The sequence below is a fragment of the Electrophorus electricus genome, chromosome 18 (genome assembly GCF_041902795.1).
Source record: "Electrophorus electricus isolate QZ-2024a chromosome 18, ASM4190279v1, whole genome shotgun sequence".
NCBI lineage: Eukaryota > Metazoa > Chordata > Actinopteri > Gymnotiformes > Gymnotidae > Electrophorus > Electrophorus electricus.
In genome coordinates this window covers 10,320,542-10,340,000 of record NC_137514.1, presented here as the reverse complement: position 1 = coordinate 10,340,000, position 19,459 = coordinate 10,320,542, and the positions used below count along the sequence as shown (strand labels likewise).

At 41.4% G+C, this 19,459-nt stretch overlaps 1 protein-coding gene across 6 annotated transcripts in view; it reads right to left on the bottom strand.

Annotated features, from left to right (window-relative positions):
- The window catches only part of evi5l (ecotropic viral integration site 5 like), a 28,635-nt gene extending 9,948 nt beyond the window's left edge, over positions 1-18,687 (bottom strand). Inside the window, exons 1-13 of one of the 6 annotated variants that reach the window (XM_027014830.3) lie at positions 18,458-18,687; positions 8,986-9,377; positions 7,205-7,394; positions 6,276-6,500; positions 6,060-6,134; positions 5,800-5,925; positions 5,334-5,477; positions 5,031-5,120; positions 4,277-4,374; positions 4,121-4,181; positions 3,974-4,027; positions 3,458-3,490; positions 2,221-2,361 (exon numbers count right to left, since the gene is read on the bottom strand). In XM_027014830.3, the coding sequence (XP_026870631.2) occupies positions 2,221-2,361; positions 3,458-3,490; positions 3,974-4,027; positions 4,121-4,181; positions 4,277-4,374; positions 5,031-5,120; positions 5,334-5,477; positions 5,800-5,925; positions 6,060-6,134; positions 6,276-6,500; positions 7,205-7,394; positions 8,986-9,227 (1,479 nt within the window). In that variant the 5' untranslated portion in view covers positions 9,228-9,377; positions 18,458-18,687. The other 5 variants (XM_027014831.3, XM_027014832.3, XM_081701144.1 and 2 more) reach the window with 5 other exon arrangements.
- Positions 18,688-19,459: the final 772 nt, after the last annotated feature.

Sequence of the window (19,459 nt, the reverse complement as noted above, 5' to 3'; positions counted from 1 at the left end):
ACAGAGAGAGAGAGAGAGAGAGAGAGAGAGAGAGACAGCCAGCCAGACAGACAGAGAGAGAGAGCGAGAGAGAGAGAGAGACAGACAGACAGACAGAGAGAGAGAGAGAGAGAGAGAGAGACAGACAGGGACAGAGACAGCGAGAGGTTGACACACTAAGAGCAGAGAACTGGCTTTTAATTACAGTAATATATGTAAATAACCACACAGATAGCAATGTTTGTATCATTATTTCTTTTCTGAGAAGAAAATAAAACTATTAATCATACCAACATTAAACTTCTACAAAATGTAAAACTTACATGTTTTAGGAATGTTTAGCTCATGGATAGAAGACATGTAGGCCATCAGTTCAGAAACTTAAAACTTTATTAAGATATATTTTTCTCGAAGCTAGGTCTCTGTAAATGGGAAAAAAAGTGTCTTATTTCTGTGAAACATGAACCTATCAGATGCTAAGACAGTAAACTTGCTACTACTTCAACACTCTCTGAGAGCTGAGACAATCTTACAAGACATTTTTGGGAAATTCTGCCGTGATCGAAAAACAACAAGTTAAGACCCATTAGACCGAAAGCCCATTTCCCAAAAGCATCGCCGCACGAAAGCCGTCGCAGCTTTTTAGTAGTGTTCAAAGTGATACTAGCAACCGCCTCACTATCATCTTCATTCTGTATGTCATTTTTGGGAAGTCAGACCTGAGGAGCCATATTCACCTCCCTCCTCCCCCTGTGCTCGCCTTATGTGCGGTGGGTGTTCGTGCTAGCAGTGTGCGCGCATGCTGTAAGGCTGTGGCCTAGTGGGAAAGTTGCGGCCTCGCTCAAGCGTCGCGTTCTCACGGACCTTGACTTCTCTCTTTACCTCCCTCCATCTTTTCCACTCACCTCACCATCCTAATTTCAGTCATCTTTTCTCTCTCTCTCTCTCTCTCTCTCTCTCTCTCTCTCTTTCTCTCTCACACACACACACACACACACACACACACACACACACACACAGTGCCTCTCTAGTTGTGTAGGCCTGCCTGTCATTACAATGTCTATTAGTCTGCTGTACAGTAGTGTCACTGAACTGAACACTCCACTTGAAAGAGTAACATGCTGTCAGATAAACCCCCACCTCCAAGTATGAGACATCAATGAAAGTTTATATTCATTATCTGCAGTTAAGGTTCTTTAGAAGGCTTGACTCAGTATTGGGGTATCACAAGATTAAATTCTCACAACTATACACATGTCATTTCATTCCAACCACTGTGACCCCTTTGCTCAGACTGAAAACCCACAATGAAATGATTTAGGATCAAATATATGTGTGCAGAAGCCTATTTATTAATTAACATTTTACAGATATGTACACATACACAAAACTTTATTGTGTGTTTTTTAATGGGTCAGTTAACTCAGCCAAGAACATTATAGAGCATTGATTTATGAACAAAAAATAAAAAGAGCCAAAACAACTGATGAGTCTGATCACTGAGCTCCAGGTGGTGGGTTCTCTACGTTGTCTTCCTTACTGCACCTGGGATGCTGATGGACGAGGGTTGACATTTAAATGTGCAGCATAACACATGCAATAGCCAAATGCTGAGAATGTCACTGATGGTGATACACATCGTGCACCATTTCTTTATTTTTTCCTTTCTCTCCTTCACCCCCACCCACACACACACTCACACACCCGCATCCCATCACATACTTCTCTCACGCCTGTACAGTGAGTGAAGTTCCCCAGCTCATAAAGTGCTAAAACGTGCTGACAAACTGACAAATAAGCTAAGAAGCTATGAAGCGGTTAATGGCACATCCAATGAATGCCCACTGCACCGTATGGAAATCAACCTGTGCATTGACCCAGAACTTTGAGGTCAACTTCACGATCCCTTTGAGTGGTGTCCTACATTCCAGAGCTCCATGTTAGGTCCAGCCTAGAGTGTGATTTCATGAACACGCCCATGCAAATGACCCAGCTAATGCTTTCCCTAGTCAGCGCATTCTCTTAATCACTTAGTCCCTGTTCTTTAAAAACGTCATTATACTTTAGTCACAACATTACATTATTATTTGATCACGTATACCTACGCAAGACTTCAAAGAACACTATTAAAGGAAACTGTACTTGCCATGTGGCCAAGATATGTTTATTAACATAAGCGAAAGCTTAGAGCCAAAGATCTCTCTACCACCCTCAAAGCCACGCACCTCTGATCAGTCTTACCGTGTGTTGTTGCAGTTCCCGTATAGTGTCCTGCGCTTTCTCCAGGCTCTCACTGGCTGTCGTGCATTGTTGTCGCACCACCGCTAGCTCCCGTTTGATGACATAGTTCTCCTCTGCTTCCTGTGCCCGTGTCACCTGACCCTGCGATTGGAGGATAAGAGGGTTCCTTTGCATCTTCCTTTTGTTTATTTTTGACCCTTAGAGAAGCACAACATAGGGGTTGCATGCACAGGGACCTTACAGCCTATATATCCAAGTGTTAAGTCCTTAAATTAAGTTGAGCATATAGTCCATTTATTAATTTACAGCCAGGAAACAGTATGAGCAACAGTACAATAAACCTTAAAAAAAAAAAACAACAACAACAAAAAAAACATTAGTGGACCTAGGATGAAACTTTGATGCACACCAGCACCTCCACATGCAAGCCCTGTGAAATTTGCACTTGCATAAAATGCTGGGTTTAAATTAACCATTGCAAGACACTTGTCTGCCGTCATTCCAGCCACAAACAACACCTGTGCCCCGGTGCGCAGAAACAATGGAGCCGATCAGGGCAAACCAACAAAAGCAAATGCACATTATCTCATGCACTGTGCCAGTTCTCAGGAGCCATGAGGTGAGAGACAATGCAAGACGGGAATCGGTAATAGATCTTAGAGCCTATAGATGAAGGGATGAAGAGAGAGGACATGAGTTATGAGAGAAGGGGAAAGAGGGATTAGTTATGAGAGAAGGGGAAGGAGGGATTAGTGAGCTGCTATGTGCTGTCTGAAATTGTGTACTATTCTCTGGTTTTCAGACTATATATTTCTCCCCGATATCTGAACTATGAAATATGTGGTTAATTTCCATACTACTGAAATGTTTTCATGGATATGACAAACACATATAACAGATACTTCACTGGTTAAAGTAACCAGTGAATGTTTTCTTATATTTCTAATTATTAGATGCATCTGGAGCTAAATGTACTTGCTATTTTTTTTCAGCCACCGTTAGCCCCACCTCTTCCTTTCCATACCGCATGACTGACTATAAATAGTATGACAATTGTCCTCTACAGCACACAAGACTTTTATCAATATTATTCAGGGTCTTTTAAGTATACTAGATTATGGGGTTTTTTTGCAGGGTGGGCATACGAACTGCTTAGTCATACTAGAATGGCAAAGTGTAGTATATGAAAGTACGCAATTTCAGACACGGGCTTGGTTTATCATTGTCATTACTTTACCTGGATCAACCTGTCTGCCAGTGCAGCACTCTCCTATAACAACACAAGAGTGGACGAGAAAAAGGAAAAAGCAGGACCGGCAGAAGAGAGAGACAGGTCGTCACACGTGGAGAGAGAGACAGGTCGTCACACGTGGAGAGAGAGACAGGTCGTCACACGTGGAGAGAGACACAGGTCATCACACGTGGAGAGCGGGCAAGAAGAAAACAAATTGCATATTAAGACAAAAGAAAAACAGAGCGCACACACACACACACACACACACACACACACACACAGAGGCATAAAAGGATAAGAAGCAGGGGAAAAAATGATAAACTACAACAGATAAAAGCAGAGAATAGATATGTAAATATAAGGAGTCACAATTCTTATATTTGAAGGAAAGAAAAACAAAACAGCTGAGTCTACCCACAAAACATCCACCTACCTCCACCCACCCACGCACCCACACACGCTATTCTACTTACTAACCTAATTCACTGGTCACAGCTCATAAGAAGCGATCACACTCACCTTCTCCAGGGTATCGATCCTCTGCTTCAGCAGGCGGTTCTCTGTGCGTAGCCTCTATTTCACAGAGAGGAGAGAAGGCGGCACATTCGTGTTTGTCCTCCATTTTGCGTTTTTTTTCACTTTCATTCCAGTTGACAAACAACACACCTTAATTTCGATCTGTTCCTCCATCTCCTTGTTCTTGATTGTGGTGTACTCTTTCTCCAATCTGCATGGGAAGATTACTATGCTTAGTAAATGCAGATGGTTTGTCGCCTGTAGCTGCAGCACTGGTTTTCCTTCGACCTTTCTCAGAGCACTCACTTTTTCATCTTCTTGGGGTTGTATTTAACCTGATAGGCTCGGAGGATGAGTTTATCTGGGCAGCTGTCAAACTGGTGAGGGATAACCTTCTGGAAGTGCTGTGAGATAACAAAGCGATAATACAGTAATAATACGCCAAAAACTACCCATATGCAAACAGTCTGTAAAGACTTTATAAGAACCACATATCCCCATATTCAGAATTATTAAGAAAGTTAATGTGTGGTATAGAATTATCAGGTACATTTTATGCTAAAATTATAACAGCCCCTTAAAATACATTATGGTTCATTATAAACACCTTATAATGTGTTTTATAAGTAAGACCTTTATAGTGTCAAATAGAAAGATAAAAAATTATGAAATAGTGCACATGAAAAATATGTTTTCAAATATGAAAAGGGTCATAATTATGTTTAAAAAGAGCATGACAATAACCTACACATGTAAGATCCTGATCATTTATCATTTTTATGGGTTTACATAAAGGATGGGAAATTATATAATCCTTTGGACTATTCTAGCTCAGCTGTTGTAATCACATGAAAACACAGACATGCACTACTGCCTACTGAATTATAGTGACAATGTGGCAAGTGTTCTAAAAACAACTTGAGCACCTAAAGAGGGAGTGTCTGTGTGTGTGTGTCTATGTGAGAGAGAGAAAGAGAAAGAAAGAGGGAGAGACAGAGTGACAGACAGAGGGATATAAAAGAGACAGAGTGACAGACAGAGGGATATTTTTTTCTCTGACCTGCGACATGCCTTCCATGTCTAGCTGTATGAGGTCTGTCTGGTTGTACTGCAAGATGGCTATTCCAACTCGGAATATAATCTCCAGGCCCTGAGAATATAATACGTTCACCTCTGAGTTTGAATATTTGCAAGCATACACACTCACTTCCATCCACACGCACATCCAAGTAACCACGAACTATTTGTACTCCTGCACAAGCAAAAACACCCTAAGGGACTTTCATTTTTGCAGTAAGATGTAGAGCCCAGAACTCTCTGTCTCTTTCTCTCATGTACCCCCCCCCACACACACACACTGTACCTCATACATGAAGATATCAAAGATGCGTGTGGCAGTTGGCAGGGGCAGGAATGTGAGGAAGAGTGTGAGGAACCACGAGGAAGCATACATGGAGGTGTGGAAACTCTGTGAGCGGAAATGCACATTCAACTCTGGCAACTGCTCCTGGATCACGGAGGGGCGGGGAAGCAGAAAGATGAGAACACAGAGAGAAATAAAAGGGAAATATGTTTAACAGGGTGGCTGTTGCTCAGCTGCACTGAATATCTGCTGCCACCTGGTGGACAAAATTGCATTCTTATGAAACAAATCTACAAGGACAGCATAAGTACTGTACCCCCCCCTTTATTACTATTGCTGGGGTAAAAAGGTTTGGACACGCGTTTGTTTAACGCCAGTGTCCAAATTCATATCCCTGTCATGTTTGCTTCATTTGCAGTAGTGCGTGTCTGTTAACTGAAACTGGAGCAAATATTAGAACTGTTACCTGGAGCAGGTATTCAAACTGGTATATGCAGAGGCCCAACTCTGCCATGCTAGGTTTGAAAAGCTCTCTGAGCCTATACTCCTGCATCAGCCGGACAAACACACAGAATGCTTCCTCCTCTGGCATCTACACACACACACACACACACACACACACACACAAAAGATGGAGAAATTCAAAGTAAACATTACTGTGGTCTGGTTTATCAGGCAGTATCCGGATTACCTCGAGACACTAGTACAGGCCATGTTTGGATATACCTGCATAAGAAGCAGTCCAACGATGAAGGCACTACCTTGACAGTATCCAACCTCACGATCCACCAGGGAGTACGCCTGTGACACAGAAATGCAATATCAGTTATATATTTTTTGTATTTCTTCTGTATTTCACAACTGAGGCTAGTCTAATTACTTGGACTATTTAAATGACCTTCCCATTTGTGTCTCTTCTCTGCCTCTCTCTTTCTCTCTCACCTTCATGACGTTGAAGAGGACCTCCTGACCCAGGCTATCCTGGCCCTTGAAGAAGTCATGCTCGGGGTAGGTGCGGGCAATGTCCCTACGGATGAGCTTCTCGCAGGGTGACGACATCTTCAGCAGCTCCGAGTACTGGTTCTTCACCGGCATGTCCGTGGCATTGCCTAGTAGCTGCCACACGATTGCCCGGAAGTGATGCGGGATGCCTTTCCTAATCAGTTCCTGGGGTGGGGGGTTAGCGAGGGAGGGACAGAACAAAGGTCCAGGATATTCTAAAGGTTTCCAAACCAGGCACATATAAGCCACGGCTTCTTTTTAACAGTATGTCTTCTAAAACATGCTTGAAAAGTCAAATGTTGCTGTTTATTGGGGTAAACTGGTATGAACTTTGGCATTGGTGTAACTTTAAAGTATGCATGTAATAATATACTTATTAGAAGGACCAGTCCGAGCTAACATGACTAGAATGCTAGTGGGCAACACTGAATTGGGGTTCAGTAACTTCACTGTAACTGGCACCACTTCATTAGACTTCATTCATTCTTAAAAACTTTAGCATCTGTGAAGTTTTAAAGATCTGTGGAGTATTTACAGATGTTAAAGTTGTTAAAGAATGAATGAAGTCCAACGGAGGCCAGGTATTTTCATCCATACCTAATTACTTAATTTTGGCAAAACAGCCAAAACATTTATAAAAGTACTTTTCCATATTTTATCAAAATTGTATGTCCTGAAAATCTGGGAACATTTTTACCCAGTTAGTCCAATTCACCTTTATTTTGTCATTGTAGAGTCCAAGTTAAAGGGGAAGCTTATTCCAGAACCAGGCTAAGCTGGAAGAACTGGAGCTCCGCCCCCTCACCTTGGTCCAGAACCAGGCTAAGGCCACACCTGCAGCTGGAAGCGCTGGAGCTCCGCCCCCTCACCTTCAGTAGCTTGTCCTTCTTGCGCCTCCACTCGTCCCACTCGTTGACGACGCGTCCCCACAGGATCCATGTGTCCTCCTCAAGGTGTGAGAGGTTGGAAGAGGCCGATGAGCTGGACACCAGTGAAGAGCCACTGTTCCGTCGAGAGCCACTCATGGAACGCATGGATTTGGAATCGGCCTCCAGGAGTCTGGACGCATGCCGGGAAACAGACACAGATTAGCGGGACTCTTAGCGCAGTCAGTTTATCATGGTGTTCTCCGCTGATTTCTGAAGCTGGTGCGTCAAAATGTGCCACTAACACTGACTCTGAAGATGTATGCAACTGTCTTATGGCTTGTAAGGTTCTAACAATAATGCATTTATGCGTGTGTTCCCTAAACCACAGGAAAAGCCTTTGTTAATTATTTTTGCCATTCAATATATATCTGTCTGAACACTGTCAGAAATCATCCTAGGCCATTTTTCCTATTTCAGTTTATCTAAAATGACCCCAGACTTCTGCCTGGAGAGCCCTACACCTGTGGACTACGTAGAATGTCCAATCTGCTCATTCTATGCATAGTGGTTGCACACTGCATAACATTGTTTACAGTGAAAACATCAAAACAGGGTCACTATAAGAGGAAGATAAAACACTAAGTTTAACACGCTCATGCGATTGTGAATTAACTCTTAAATCCAAATGGCAAATTGTTGATAGTGAGAACCATTTATATATTACCTAATATAGGAAGAAGGAAAATATAACTGCAGCTCACTTTATTTATACTCACAGGGTCAGCCACACAGCAGACACACACACTCTCTCTCTCTCTCTCTCTCTCTCTCTCTCTCTCTCTCTCTCTCTCTCTCTCTCTCTCATGCCCGCTGTCTTCCTTTTTTCTGTTTGTCTCTCCCTCTCTCTATCTCTTTCACACACACACACAAACACACCCACACTGGATCCACTGGTGAGCTTTTATCAGGTGGAAGCCGAAGTCCTCTAAGCAAATGCAAACTCTTGGGTGTTATCTCATGTATACTTTGGTACTTACATGACATCACACATGCGACTGCACACACAGACACACACACAGAGCTCTGTTCCCAGTTAGCAAACAGCTTCAGTTCAGAGACTGATGATAAAATAATTTATACACATGGCAATATACACCCATAATAGCTCTGTTCCCACTGTGGACCAAACTTGGTGCTTGAACTTGGTTCCAGAGATTACGTTCTTTCCACCATAAAATTAATTATTCTTAATCTAAAGCCTCAAAACTACCTCTCTCCAATGGTCCAGCACTTAAACCCATTACAGCTTTTACTATTCTTACATAATGATCTTTTGTTTATTTCTAAGCTACCGATTTAGCAATAAGATACACATTTTAACTGTTATGATAAAAACTGGCTAACAGTAGACACTTTGGGAGTAGCCTATGACAGAAACAAAAATGCAGACATCCAGCAATATTTAATGGCTGTTTATAAAAATTAAGGCAAACAGAGAGAAATTAAACAGATTTGGGAATTAGAAAAAGCTTAAACAACAAAACAAAATGGTAGTGAGCATCAGGATTCACTGAACGAGCTCCAGTTGTAATGTTCTGGGCTTCAAAAGGGAAATCTCTGTTCTGCCATATACAATGTATATGTCTGCAGGTTTAACAGTGGCATTAGAAGCACCAGGAACTGCAGACTTAGTGCTTCAGTTACAGGGCTATTATGTTATTTTATTATGCTATTATGTGTCTGGGCATGTGTTTGTGTGTGTACATGTTCAACACACATACCTATTCTGTTCCTCCAGCTTAGCCAGAAGCTCCAGCTCATCCGGACTGAGATTCTCAGAGTCAGCGGGTGAAGCTGCTGTTGCAGAAAGTGCAGCATCATGGGAACTGGAGTCTGGACTCAGCAAAGGGCTGCCTACAGATGAGGGGTCAGCTTCCAGGCCAGGTGGTGAGGAGAGGTTCTCCAGTCGCACTGACCCCATCAGCCCACCCTCTCTCTCTGGACTACTGCTGGGGCTCGACATGGCCTCGAAACCCTGCTTAAGGGATCCGGGTCACAGGTCAAGTCGGGACGGCTGGGAGGGGGAGGACACGATTGAGGTTACACACACCCAATTCCAGAGGTAGAAGTGCGCCACTTTGAGGTGAAGAGGGAGTATCAAGGGCGGTTTAATCTGTGGAGGAAGTGAATCATCACATTTCAGTTCTGAATGGAAGAGAGGTCAATACCAAAGAGTACACTGTGGATCATACTATGGACATACCAAACTATGCACCCATTAAGCTAGTTATATATACACACGTAGTAGGTATCTTGGAGCAAAATAATGGATGAAGTTTAAACACAGTAAAATTTCTGAAGCGAAGAACAATTGAATACACAATAAACTATTAAAATCCTGAAATAATTTTAAGTGCATAATAACTTGTATAATAACTTACATAAGTAATAATAACTTTAATATTTTTGAAAACTCATTTCACATTACACAACATGGAATAATGTAAATATAATGCACATCCTATAATATTTGATTATCATGCTACAGTGCTGGTGTGTTGTGTACTAAATGTAATATTTTGAGAGTAATTCTGTAAATTTATAAGCAAGTTATTTAATATGAGGTATCTGTCCCCAATATTAGAGCCAGCAATCAGTCTGCCTGAAATTCATCCATTTCACTCACACATAAAAGATGCACACACACACACACACACACACACACACACACACACACACAAATAAACACACACAGCTGCAGAGTGCTACATTATGTATAGGGCTATGTAAGTCTGTGTGTCTTGTCAAGAAGGACTGTTTAACATGGAGAGGGCTTGCTCCAATCTGGGGTCATTCAACACTTCACTGTCCCAAAAGAACCTATTAAAAAGTAGGGGGTTTTTTTCTTAATATGCAGGGGTTAAATTAGGCTATATGATTTGTGATAACAATACAGAGAGAGAGAGAGAGAGAGAGAGAGAGAGAGAGAGAGAGAGAGAGAGAGAGAGAGAGATACCACCACACATGAGCAGTTGTGGTAAATAAACAAAAAAAACCTCAAAAAATTAAACCTCCTAGATAAAAAAAAACATTTGAACAGAGAAAACACACAGAAAAGACAAGGGTAGTATTCAGAGCCAGCCCAATCAAAAGAACCATTAACAAGCACATGAATTCAATGGCCTCAGACTGAGAACACACACACACACACACACACACACACACAGAGCTGTAAACCGAACAGCACACTTCAAGTCATAACAGCATCCAGTTATAAATAGTCAATATCACCACAAGGGTGAGAATAAGAATACAGAGCAGCTAACATTACAGCTATGACAAAAAACATAAAGGCCAAAAGAGGATACCAGCTTTGTATCAACATTTGATGCAGACTACACAAATTTCCTAGCTTTGGTCCAGTTTCCCATATGAAAATGATTAACTGAAAACTACTGTTAACAGTTTTCAGATTCTGATGTTGAGCTGATGTTTTTACCTTAATTGCGTTAAAAGTTCTCACGCACCATCACAGAAGTTTCTATGACATCATACCACACCAGGCTGTTAAGGTCATTGCTGCAAGCTTCTGAATGTCATCCAAATACAACAACAAAAGACTGTTGGTGACTCAGCTTGAACACAGTGCATTTTATATTTTGGCTCCCAAAAGACAACTCTTAAAAGAGTAATATGGACTGAATACAAATGATCTCTGATATAGTGTGGTAATTTTTATAATTGTCTTTATGATCTGAGATCAGATCTTCTAGACTTTCCCCATTTGGGGAGTGTTTATAGCTGTTCAAGGGCCATCCAGTAAAGAGAGACGTAATGTGCCTTGAATGCAGATGATCACAGCTGTCTCAAAGGTAATGAGATAAAACATTGTAGCAGCAAGAGTGATTGGGAGGGTGAGGGAGATAGAGAGAGAGAGATAGAGAGTGAGAGAGAGAGAGGGGGGGGGAGAGGGGATGTCACAAGGCTGTCATGGGGGAAGAGCCTAGGGGTCAGGGGATGGCACAGTCTGTGTGTGTGCATGTTTGTGTGTGTATTAACAATAATGGCATTGTGTATGTACCTCTTTGCATCTCTCAATCTTTTGAGAAGCCTAAAAGCACAAGCTCAGCTAACGTACCTTTCAAAAACACCCTGCCAGCCAAATGATTCAAGCCCCATAACCCTAAAACCAAACCGACCTTCCCTGGAGATATTCAGCTTCAGCATGGGGTATCTTTATTTGAAAAGTACCACACAGGATCAGGAGACCTGTTTTCATTAAATACAAACTTGAAGTTAATTTAAAACTTAGCATTTCATTTTCCAGAAAATAAGATAAATGATTCAGTCTGACCAACTGCAAACATATAGCATCTCATTATGTGACTGAGGATAAAAAACATAAATCATCCCCTATTTGCATATCTTGGACTTCATTTATACTTTGTTTCTTTTAGTCTAGTTTCTGTTAGATATAGCCAAAACATTTTTAAAAAATACAACATATACTTTGCCATTTTGTTAGTCAATGCTATGTTTTGTTAGTTATATACTATAATTGAGATTTGTAGCTCAATTTGTGTTAAAACAATTATGAAAAAGTGTGAAACCTACTTAGATTACATAGTAGTTTTCTCAAGCTCCTAGGAACAACATATGCAACGAATGCTGGAAGTAGTTTTCAAGAAGTTGCAGGATACTTCCTTGGTTCTCAATTTAGAGAAATGTGATTCGGGAAGCGCAAAATCGCATACATAGGTAAGCTGGTAGGTGGTGGCTGTGTGTGCCCCTTAGAGGCTAAGGTACAAACTATCAGGTCTCTTGCTGCTCTTGAGAACAAACGACATCTCAGACATTTCCTGGTCATGGCCGGGTTTCATTGCTGCTTTTGTAAACATTTTTCAGATATTGTGTCTCCCTTCACTAACTTGTTCATGATAAAACTTTCTGTGGTCACCGTTTGAGCTGTCAGACTGCTTTTGATTCGGTAAAGGTTTTATCCTGACAGCAGCTGACTTCGTTCCACCCTTTAAATTAGTTAGACTTCAGTAACAGCAGTGCCAGCGTGGTCCTCCTTCAAGAGGATGCACAGGGACTGGATCACCCCCCTTTGTTACTTCTTGAACTATCAACTGGCCTGTAGTACGACAGAGAAGGAAGCCCGCGTTCTCCTTCTTGACCTGCAGCACTTTGAAGCATTCCTTGGGGGCATTTCTGACCCCATCACTGTATTCACGGGCCAAAACCCACTAGTGTTTCTGAAAAAGATAGGCAAGGCTAAGCAACACCTGATGCGTTGGTCATTCATTTTTCAAGTTTTTAACATGTGGTGGCAGATACCTTATCAAGGTGTTGACCTTATGCTATGTTTATTGTGGAACTTCCACTTTGCATGTCCACTCTTATGGCTGGGGGGGGGGGGGGGGGGGGTTATGTCTGTGTGTCTGATTTTTTTTTTCCCCAGGTGTACTCCAGATCCAGCGCCAGGCTTCCTCTCCATTTCTGTCGTTGACTCTGCTCCGTTCCTCTCCAGATCTACAAGCCCATTGGCCCCTCCTACATTAAGGCCCCTCCCTGAGCCTTAATACAGCAGAGAGGAAGGGGTGGTTGACTGTTGTGGAGATTGGTTCTGGCTTGTGTTTAGTATTCATGTGATTTGTGCGTATGACCTTGTTTGCCCCATTTGGACCTTGTGTTTTGCTTCATCCCTCCTACATAGGTTGTTGTTGTACATACTGTATAGTGTACATGTTGTTTACACTATACAATATTGTTTGGTGTATGGTACTATAGTGTTGGATACTGCTGGTATGGAGTGGCTGCCATTTTTGTTGGGTGTGGATTTTGCCTCTCTGTATGTGTTAGGTAGTGAGGGTAGTTTTCTGTATGCTTCTTTTTCTTAGGATTATTTAGTGTGAATTTACTTTCATTAGTGAGTGGTGTTTGCTGTTTTGGCCTAGGTCTCTCCAGAAGCCAATTACACCAGTGTGCTTGTTTGTCTGTAAATAATTTGCTCTGTATTCTACACTAATACACAAAAAGACTACTATTTGTGTTTCCTTTTTTTTCTTTAACATTACCTTTAACATTACTGGCTACATAACATTTCTTTAACATTATCAATCTGCTAGCTGTTATCAACATTACTTTTCCTTGTTACGGCCTTACAGCCTAGACAGGGTTGTAACTGGCATAAGTGCACTAAGGAACCAATCAGATGGCGAAACGCTGATGCTTTTAAAGCTTAAGTAATGACTTCCAAGAATCTACTGCGTCCATCGATTTGATCTTCAGTGACGTCACACAACTCGGGGGTCTGACCTCATTCTTGAATGAGTCACTACTGGAGCACAGCTTCTCCTGGGCATTGCTACTCTGGTTCCTAAAATGCTACAGGTATTTAGCATTTTTATCACTCCATGACACCATTACCTGCAACAAAAGATTCCTTTTTCTGTGTACTGTGTATACATACATAAACTCTTGCTATTAAAGGTCTCTCTAGCTCCCCTTCACACACACACACACACACACTCACACTCACACACACACACACACACACACACACACAAAGAGGGTAATTGGTCAGCTGTGCAATCTGAACAGCATATGTTGCTTGTTGACCATGTTAATCTAGGAGAGCTTCAGAGTAAATGAGAATCAAACAGATCTCAAGCAAATGAGCTGCACTGAGTCCTCTATGATGAGTTTGTGCAATGCAAGGTGTTTTTAACAGACAGCATTAGTGTGAAATGTTAAGTCCATTGATCGGCTGAGCGAAGGTGTGAATAAAGGCTTGTGAAGGCAGTGCACATATTTGCCCTGCCTACAGGTGTGCACTGCTATGAAACTGGAGCATTTCTTTAAAGGAATGAACCCACATGTCTCGTTTGAATTTTAGAACCCAGTTGTGAGTTAAGTAAGTATACTTTATTTATAAAGCACTTTTAAAACAAAGGTTCTTGGCCAAAGAGCTATAGAGTTTAGTTGACAAGGAGATACAGCAAGAAGATACATGTATGACAACACCACACTTCTCCCAGGAACACTATCTGTTTCAGTCTGCCATTCTGCTAAGTGCAAAAACACTGGACATAATTTTAAAACATTACACTTCTGCTTAATGGTCTTCTGTTAAGGTTTACACCTTGCACTGTAATTCCTAAAGTCTTTTTTATGAACTGCTGTTCAACCAGTGTTGAACAAAAAATGGAAACAAGCATGCGGTATCAAATCTGGCTACATTCACGAAGACACTGATAATAGAGCTGAGGGTTTTTTTAGCATTATGACGAATATGACTTAGTAATAAAGATATTAAAAAAAACAACAACACATGAACATACTTTGAACTCTTTCTCAGACCTGTTAAACCTCACACTGTTAAAACTCACACTGCAATCTGCAGCTAGTTGTTTTAAAAAAATGTTTGCACTTTTAAATGGACTAAGTGTAATTCACATCAAGTAAGCAGAAATTGTATGAAGCATAACACTATGAGTCCTGCCATACTTGCTGACTTCTCTTATACATGAATCGATAGGATGGAGGGACAAGTGATTGAATAAGGACTTTACTTAATGTGAAATCTTTTAAAGAATCTTGCACTGTACTGCTGGATTTATGTAAACATTAACTGCTCTTAAGTGTCTTAAGTGGTGAACTGGTCTCAGACCAGCATATAAGGGCAACATCTGGGCTCCATTAGCTCTGAAGAGACAATAACGGCAACAAATGAAGAATAAAGCTTGTGCGCACATTTTCCTGGCACAGAGACGAAAACAAAAGAAAAACTTGGTAATAAGACAAGATGAGTTTAAGATTAGACATAATCAGTTTCTCAAAACCCTTCCTCCACTGTCTTCAGTGGATAAGCCTGGTGATGACATTCCATAAAGAACATACACAAACACACACACACACACACACACACACACACACACACACACACATACGAGTCCGACCCAAAACAGCCTAAGTCACTGCCCTCTATCTTAATAACTTTGGTGATAACTGTTGTACACAAAGGCACACCTAGAGAACATCACACGATAGCTCCAGACACACCAGGGAAACTTCTCAGACTGCTACGAAATTCCACGTCCATTCTGCTTCATGAAAAAGCAATGGTATTCCCACAGGACTGGCAAGGTGCTCTAAGTATTCCTCCACCCTGGCTCTTAAATTATGTTCCTGCCCTTCCCATGTATAATCACACAGGGACAAATGAGTCATCACAGGGCAACCTGATATATCTAGAGGAACGACACACTACCTATTCATCTAGAAAAGATTTTCAGAAGGGGGTGTAGCAATACTACTCACGACGATTGGTATCTGACATATGCAGAAGCACTCACATGTAGAAACAGAAAAAAACCTTGATGTACATGCTGTATTTAAAGGTCAAAACTGCAGAAGCAGACATGAAGGCTTCTTCTACCTACATGCAGTATTTACAAATGCAGTAGGATTACGCAAGTATTACTTACATTACGCATTACTAAAGTATAGTACTATTTGCCAAAGTTGCTCTAAAGTGTTTCAGATTAACAAGAAATTAACACTAAACCTTAAAGCAAAATAAAAACGTCAACAAACTATATCAAGATCATAAGGGAAAAAAACAAGACAACCGCCCTGACTGGGAGCACAGCTGTGGTATGTTAAGATCCAGTGTGACTCAGCTTAGTAAAATACCAAAAATAGCAGCGGCCAGACTTCATACAGACAGTGGAAAATATAAGTAAGAACTTTGCAGTGTTAGAAAGGGAGAGGAGCGCTTTGAGAAGCACTGCAGAGATGAGAGAAGTAAGTGGAGTTGGACAAGATGAGAGGGAGTCAGAAGGGGACGGCTGGAGAGGCCCCGGTGGAGTCAGCATGGCCACTGCTCACAGATTTGCACCGCTTGAGGGGCAAAGAAGCTGCAGCACTTGGCCAGAGGCTACAAACTGTAGTGTGTGTGTGTGTGTGTCACATACACAAAACAAAGAGGAAGAAAGGATGTGAACCACTGCTCTCCTGAGCAGTGGCAGAGGGAGAATACAACGGGACAGCTTCACAGTTGGAGACATAGGACAGTGCAACCAATTCCTGTTTCTCTCGTGCTGGACTCCATGAGCGAGGCTCCTGCAGTGACAGGTATGCCAGCTCAAGTGTCATGGGGGGGTGGGGGGGCTTTGTTCCGCCAGAAACAATGTCGTCTCTGATCGGTTTACCTTGAGTTCAGCTTAGTACCCAACAGCTCTGCTTACTACCCAGAGAGTTGTGCCAGCTGTCTGGGTCATATTAAAAGGGAACGTTCCCCACACAGGATCTGCTCATGTGCTGTGATAAGAAGATGGACAGCATGCTGTTTTAATGAAGGACTAAAATGTAGTCCTCTTCACCCCATCATAAGACCAACACTTCGTTGTGTTTATAATTATGGAATTCCTGTAAATTACCTAACCTTGGACCATAAACTTAAGATTTTTATTGATGCGTTCTGATTTATTAAACCATTTCATTAATCCAGTCTGCATAGTATATCACCTTAAACACCATCATTTTTATCAGAATTTTCGAACTAGTCTGAACTGTACAACAAGCAGTATGAGTAATTAGCCTCAGCTCTGTGTACATCGTCTTTGTTTGTTCAGTGTTTGTTGTGTTTCTCACAAAGCCTCAACCGTCTCCTTCTTCAACGGGCACATACAACATTCGTTTTGCAAACCATAATGGCCTTGCACAGGGCGAAATAAGCCTCAGGAGAATTGCAGTATGTTTGAAGCGGGGGTGGAAAAGTTCCTTCTTTTCCCTTGGTGGGGTGATGGTGGTATCGCTCCATGTCACAAAGACAGCAAAAATAAACCCTGTTTTCTTAATGTGTGTCCCTCATGAAGACATGAGGTAACAAAGAGGAAAATATGGAGCTGGTGGAGAACCAGTAAGCTCATCACCTCCGTGTTCCTCTCATCACTTCACCTGGTCACAAGGGAAAAAACAAAAACCACACTTTCACTAAATTGCTTTATGTCATTCAGTTAGGAAAGGGAACGTTCTAGCAATGTTATTGTAAAATGCCATTTGCTTCATCAGATTCTCCCTCTCTTATTGAAAGCCACGTAGCCATTAACAATGTCTCTCAGAAATACCTGATGGAATTTCATTTATCAGCCAGCTAACACCATTCAGAGAGACACGATGACGTGAAATAATCACAGCCTATTATTCATTTAGCACTGCTGTCTCGAACAGGAGAGGCCTCTGCACCGGCAAAACAAGTGATTACCCTGCCTTTCATTTGTAATCACAAGGCGAGGACCTGGATAATTAATGCGTTTAAATGTTAAGTCAAAACAGGACTCACATTGGGGAAAGAAGCTGTTTTAGCCTGAGGTATTGTTTCCCTTTTCGATCGTCGGAAAGAAATCCATTACCGTTCAAATACAACAGCTGAATAGCAAAATAATTATGATCAACCCATGGAAAGATGTAGATGTAGCTGAAACCGAGCTCAGCAGCCATTACTGTAGCCAACGTAACAGACACCGTAATTTACATCCACTGGAGTCACCTTAAACCACGACAAGCGCATTTTGTACCAGACTGAAAAATTATGCGTAATCACATCACAGCAGACCAGTGTTACTTCCAAGGCCACGGCGCAAAACAGCATCAGCACTGAGACAAAATGTGCAGTAGCCCTTTTACGGATACAGGCTTGAAGCCTGTGCTGGCGACACCGCTGGTGCCTACTTGAGGTACAAGAGGCAGACACTGCAGGGGGGATGCCCGGCCCATTGTCAACGTTTGCATGTATTTTGGTTTACATGCTCGTCCAAAAACGATCATGAGTAGCGTTCAGCTTAGCCAAGGGCTATATGTATTGTGTAGTGAAATCGAGGCCGATATCTTTAAGAATAGTGTAACGCCTCCTTCGTTGTTTTACGGGATATATATATATACACGTGGCATTAAAATATCGTCATGTTGCCGACCTTTGTATCTATTAAGAGAGCAGAATAAGGGTGTCGATCAGCAGTCTTCGTTATTTACCTCAAGCACAACATGCATGAGATGGAGCGGTTAGACCGCCGCCACTGCTCCGGAATGATGCGCAGGAATCTCGCTTTTCCCAAGGCCACATCTCTCTAACCCGCTTATTTTTTTTGTAATACTAAAAACCACGTGTTTCAAATTACTGCCGAAAACAATAATGGGCTAATAAACACGTAATAGAAATTTAAGAAATGAACGAGCGGCGCCCACCTGAATTTAGTCCCATTATTAGAGCGGCTCTGACGGACGCGTGGCTCCTGCCATTTCTATGATGATCGGACATGAACCTAACAGGAATGGAGAAGCCTTTCTTGTGTATAGTAAGACAGACTCTATGGTAGGTTACAATGTGCAAAATCCATCTTAATATGCTGTGGGTCAAAGCGAGGAAAATGCGAGCTGTCAAGCAGCTTAGCTTCCTCAACGTTTGCTCTTTAGGGAGACGCCTACGAACGAATGCACCGCCTTTACGACACCCGCCCAAGTTCATGAGAGCCAGATGGTAAATGTCAATTCAGACTGATAAATCATAGTAGTCATTAATAACAGACAGTTTTAATTTACTTGAGTATCAATACTGATAGAATCTGTCGTCCGTGTGCTTTGTTTTATGAAAAATAAAAGAAGAAAAAAAACCATTGGAGTGCGAAACACAACGTAAATGAAACCTAACTGACTGACAATGTTAGAAACCAATAAGACACTGAAAATTAGAAATTAGATTAGATGAACGACCCCCCCCCCCCCTTTCATTCGTTCCAAGAGAGTTTAGTCGGACAGGTGCTGACGCAGAGATGCCATGAGATGCTGCACATTTTATTCTTTTAGTTCGCTATATGATGGCTACTTTAGATGCCACATGAATACAACTATTTATTAAGGATAAATAGTCAACCATAAAAGTCAATCATTTACTACTGACTATATATATATATTGAAAGAGCATAGAGATATTGAAAATTTGTAATATCTCTAGAGCTTACTACAGTATATATATATATATATATATATATATATATATATATATATATATATATATATATATATATATATATATATATATCTGTGTGTGTGTGTGTGTGTGTGTGTGTATATATAGTAACTACAGTGTAGTAAGATATGTATACATACTGTAGTAAAATATTCATCTTAAGCCACAACTCATCATCTTGTCTCTATTGACCTCGTGCGAACTGAAAATATAAATGGGCG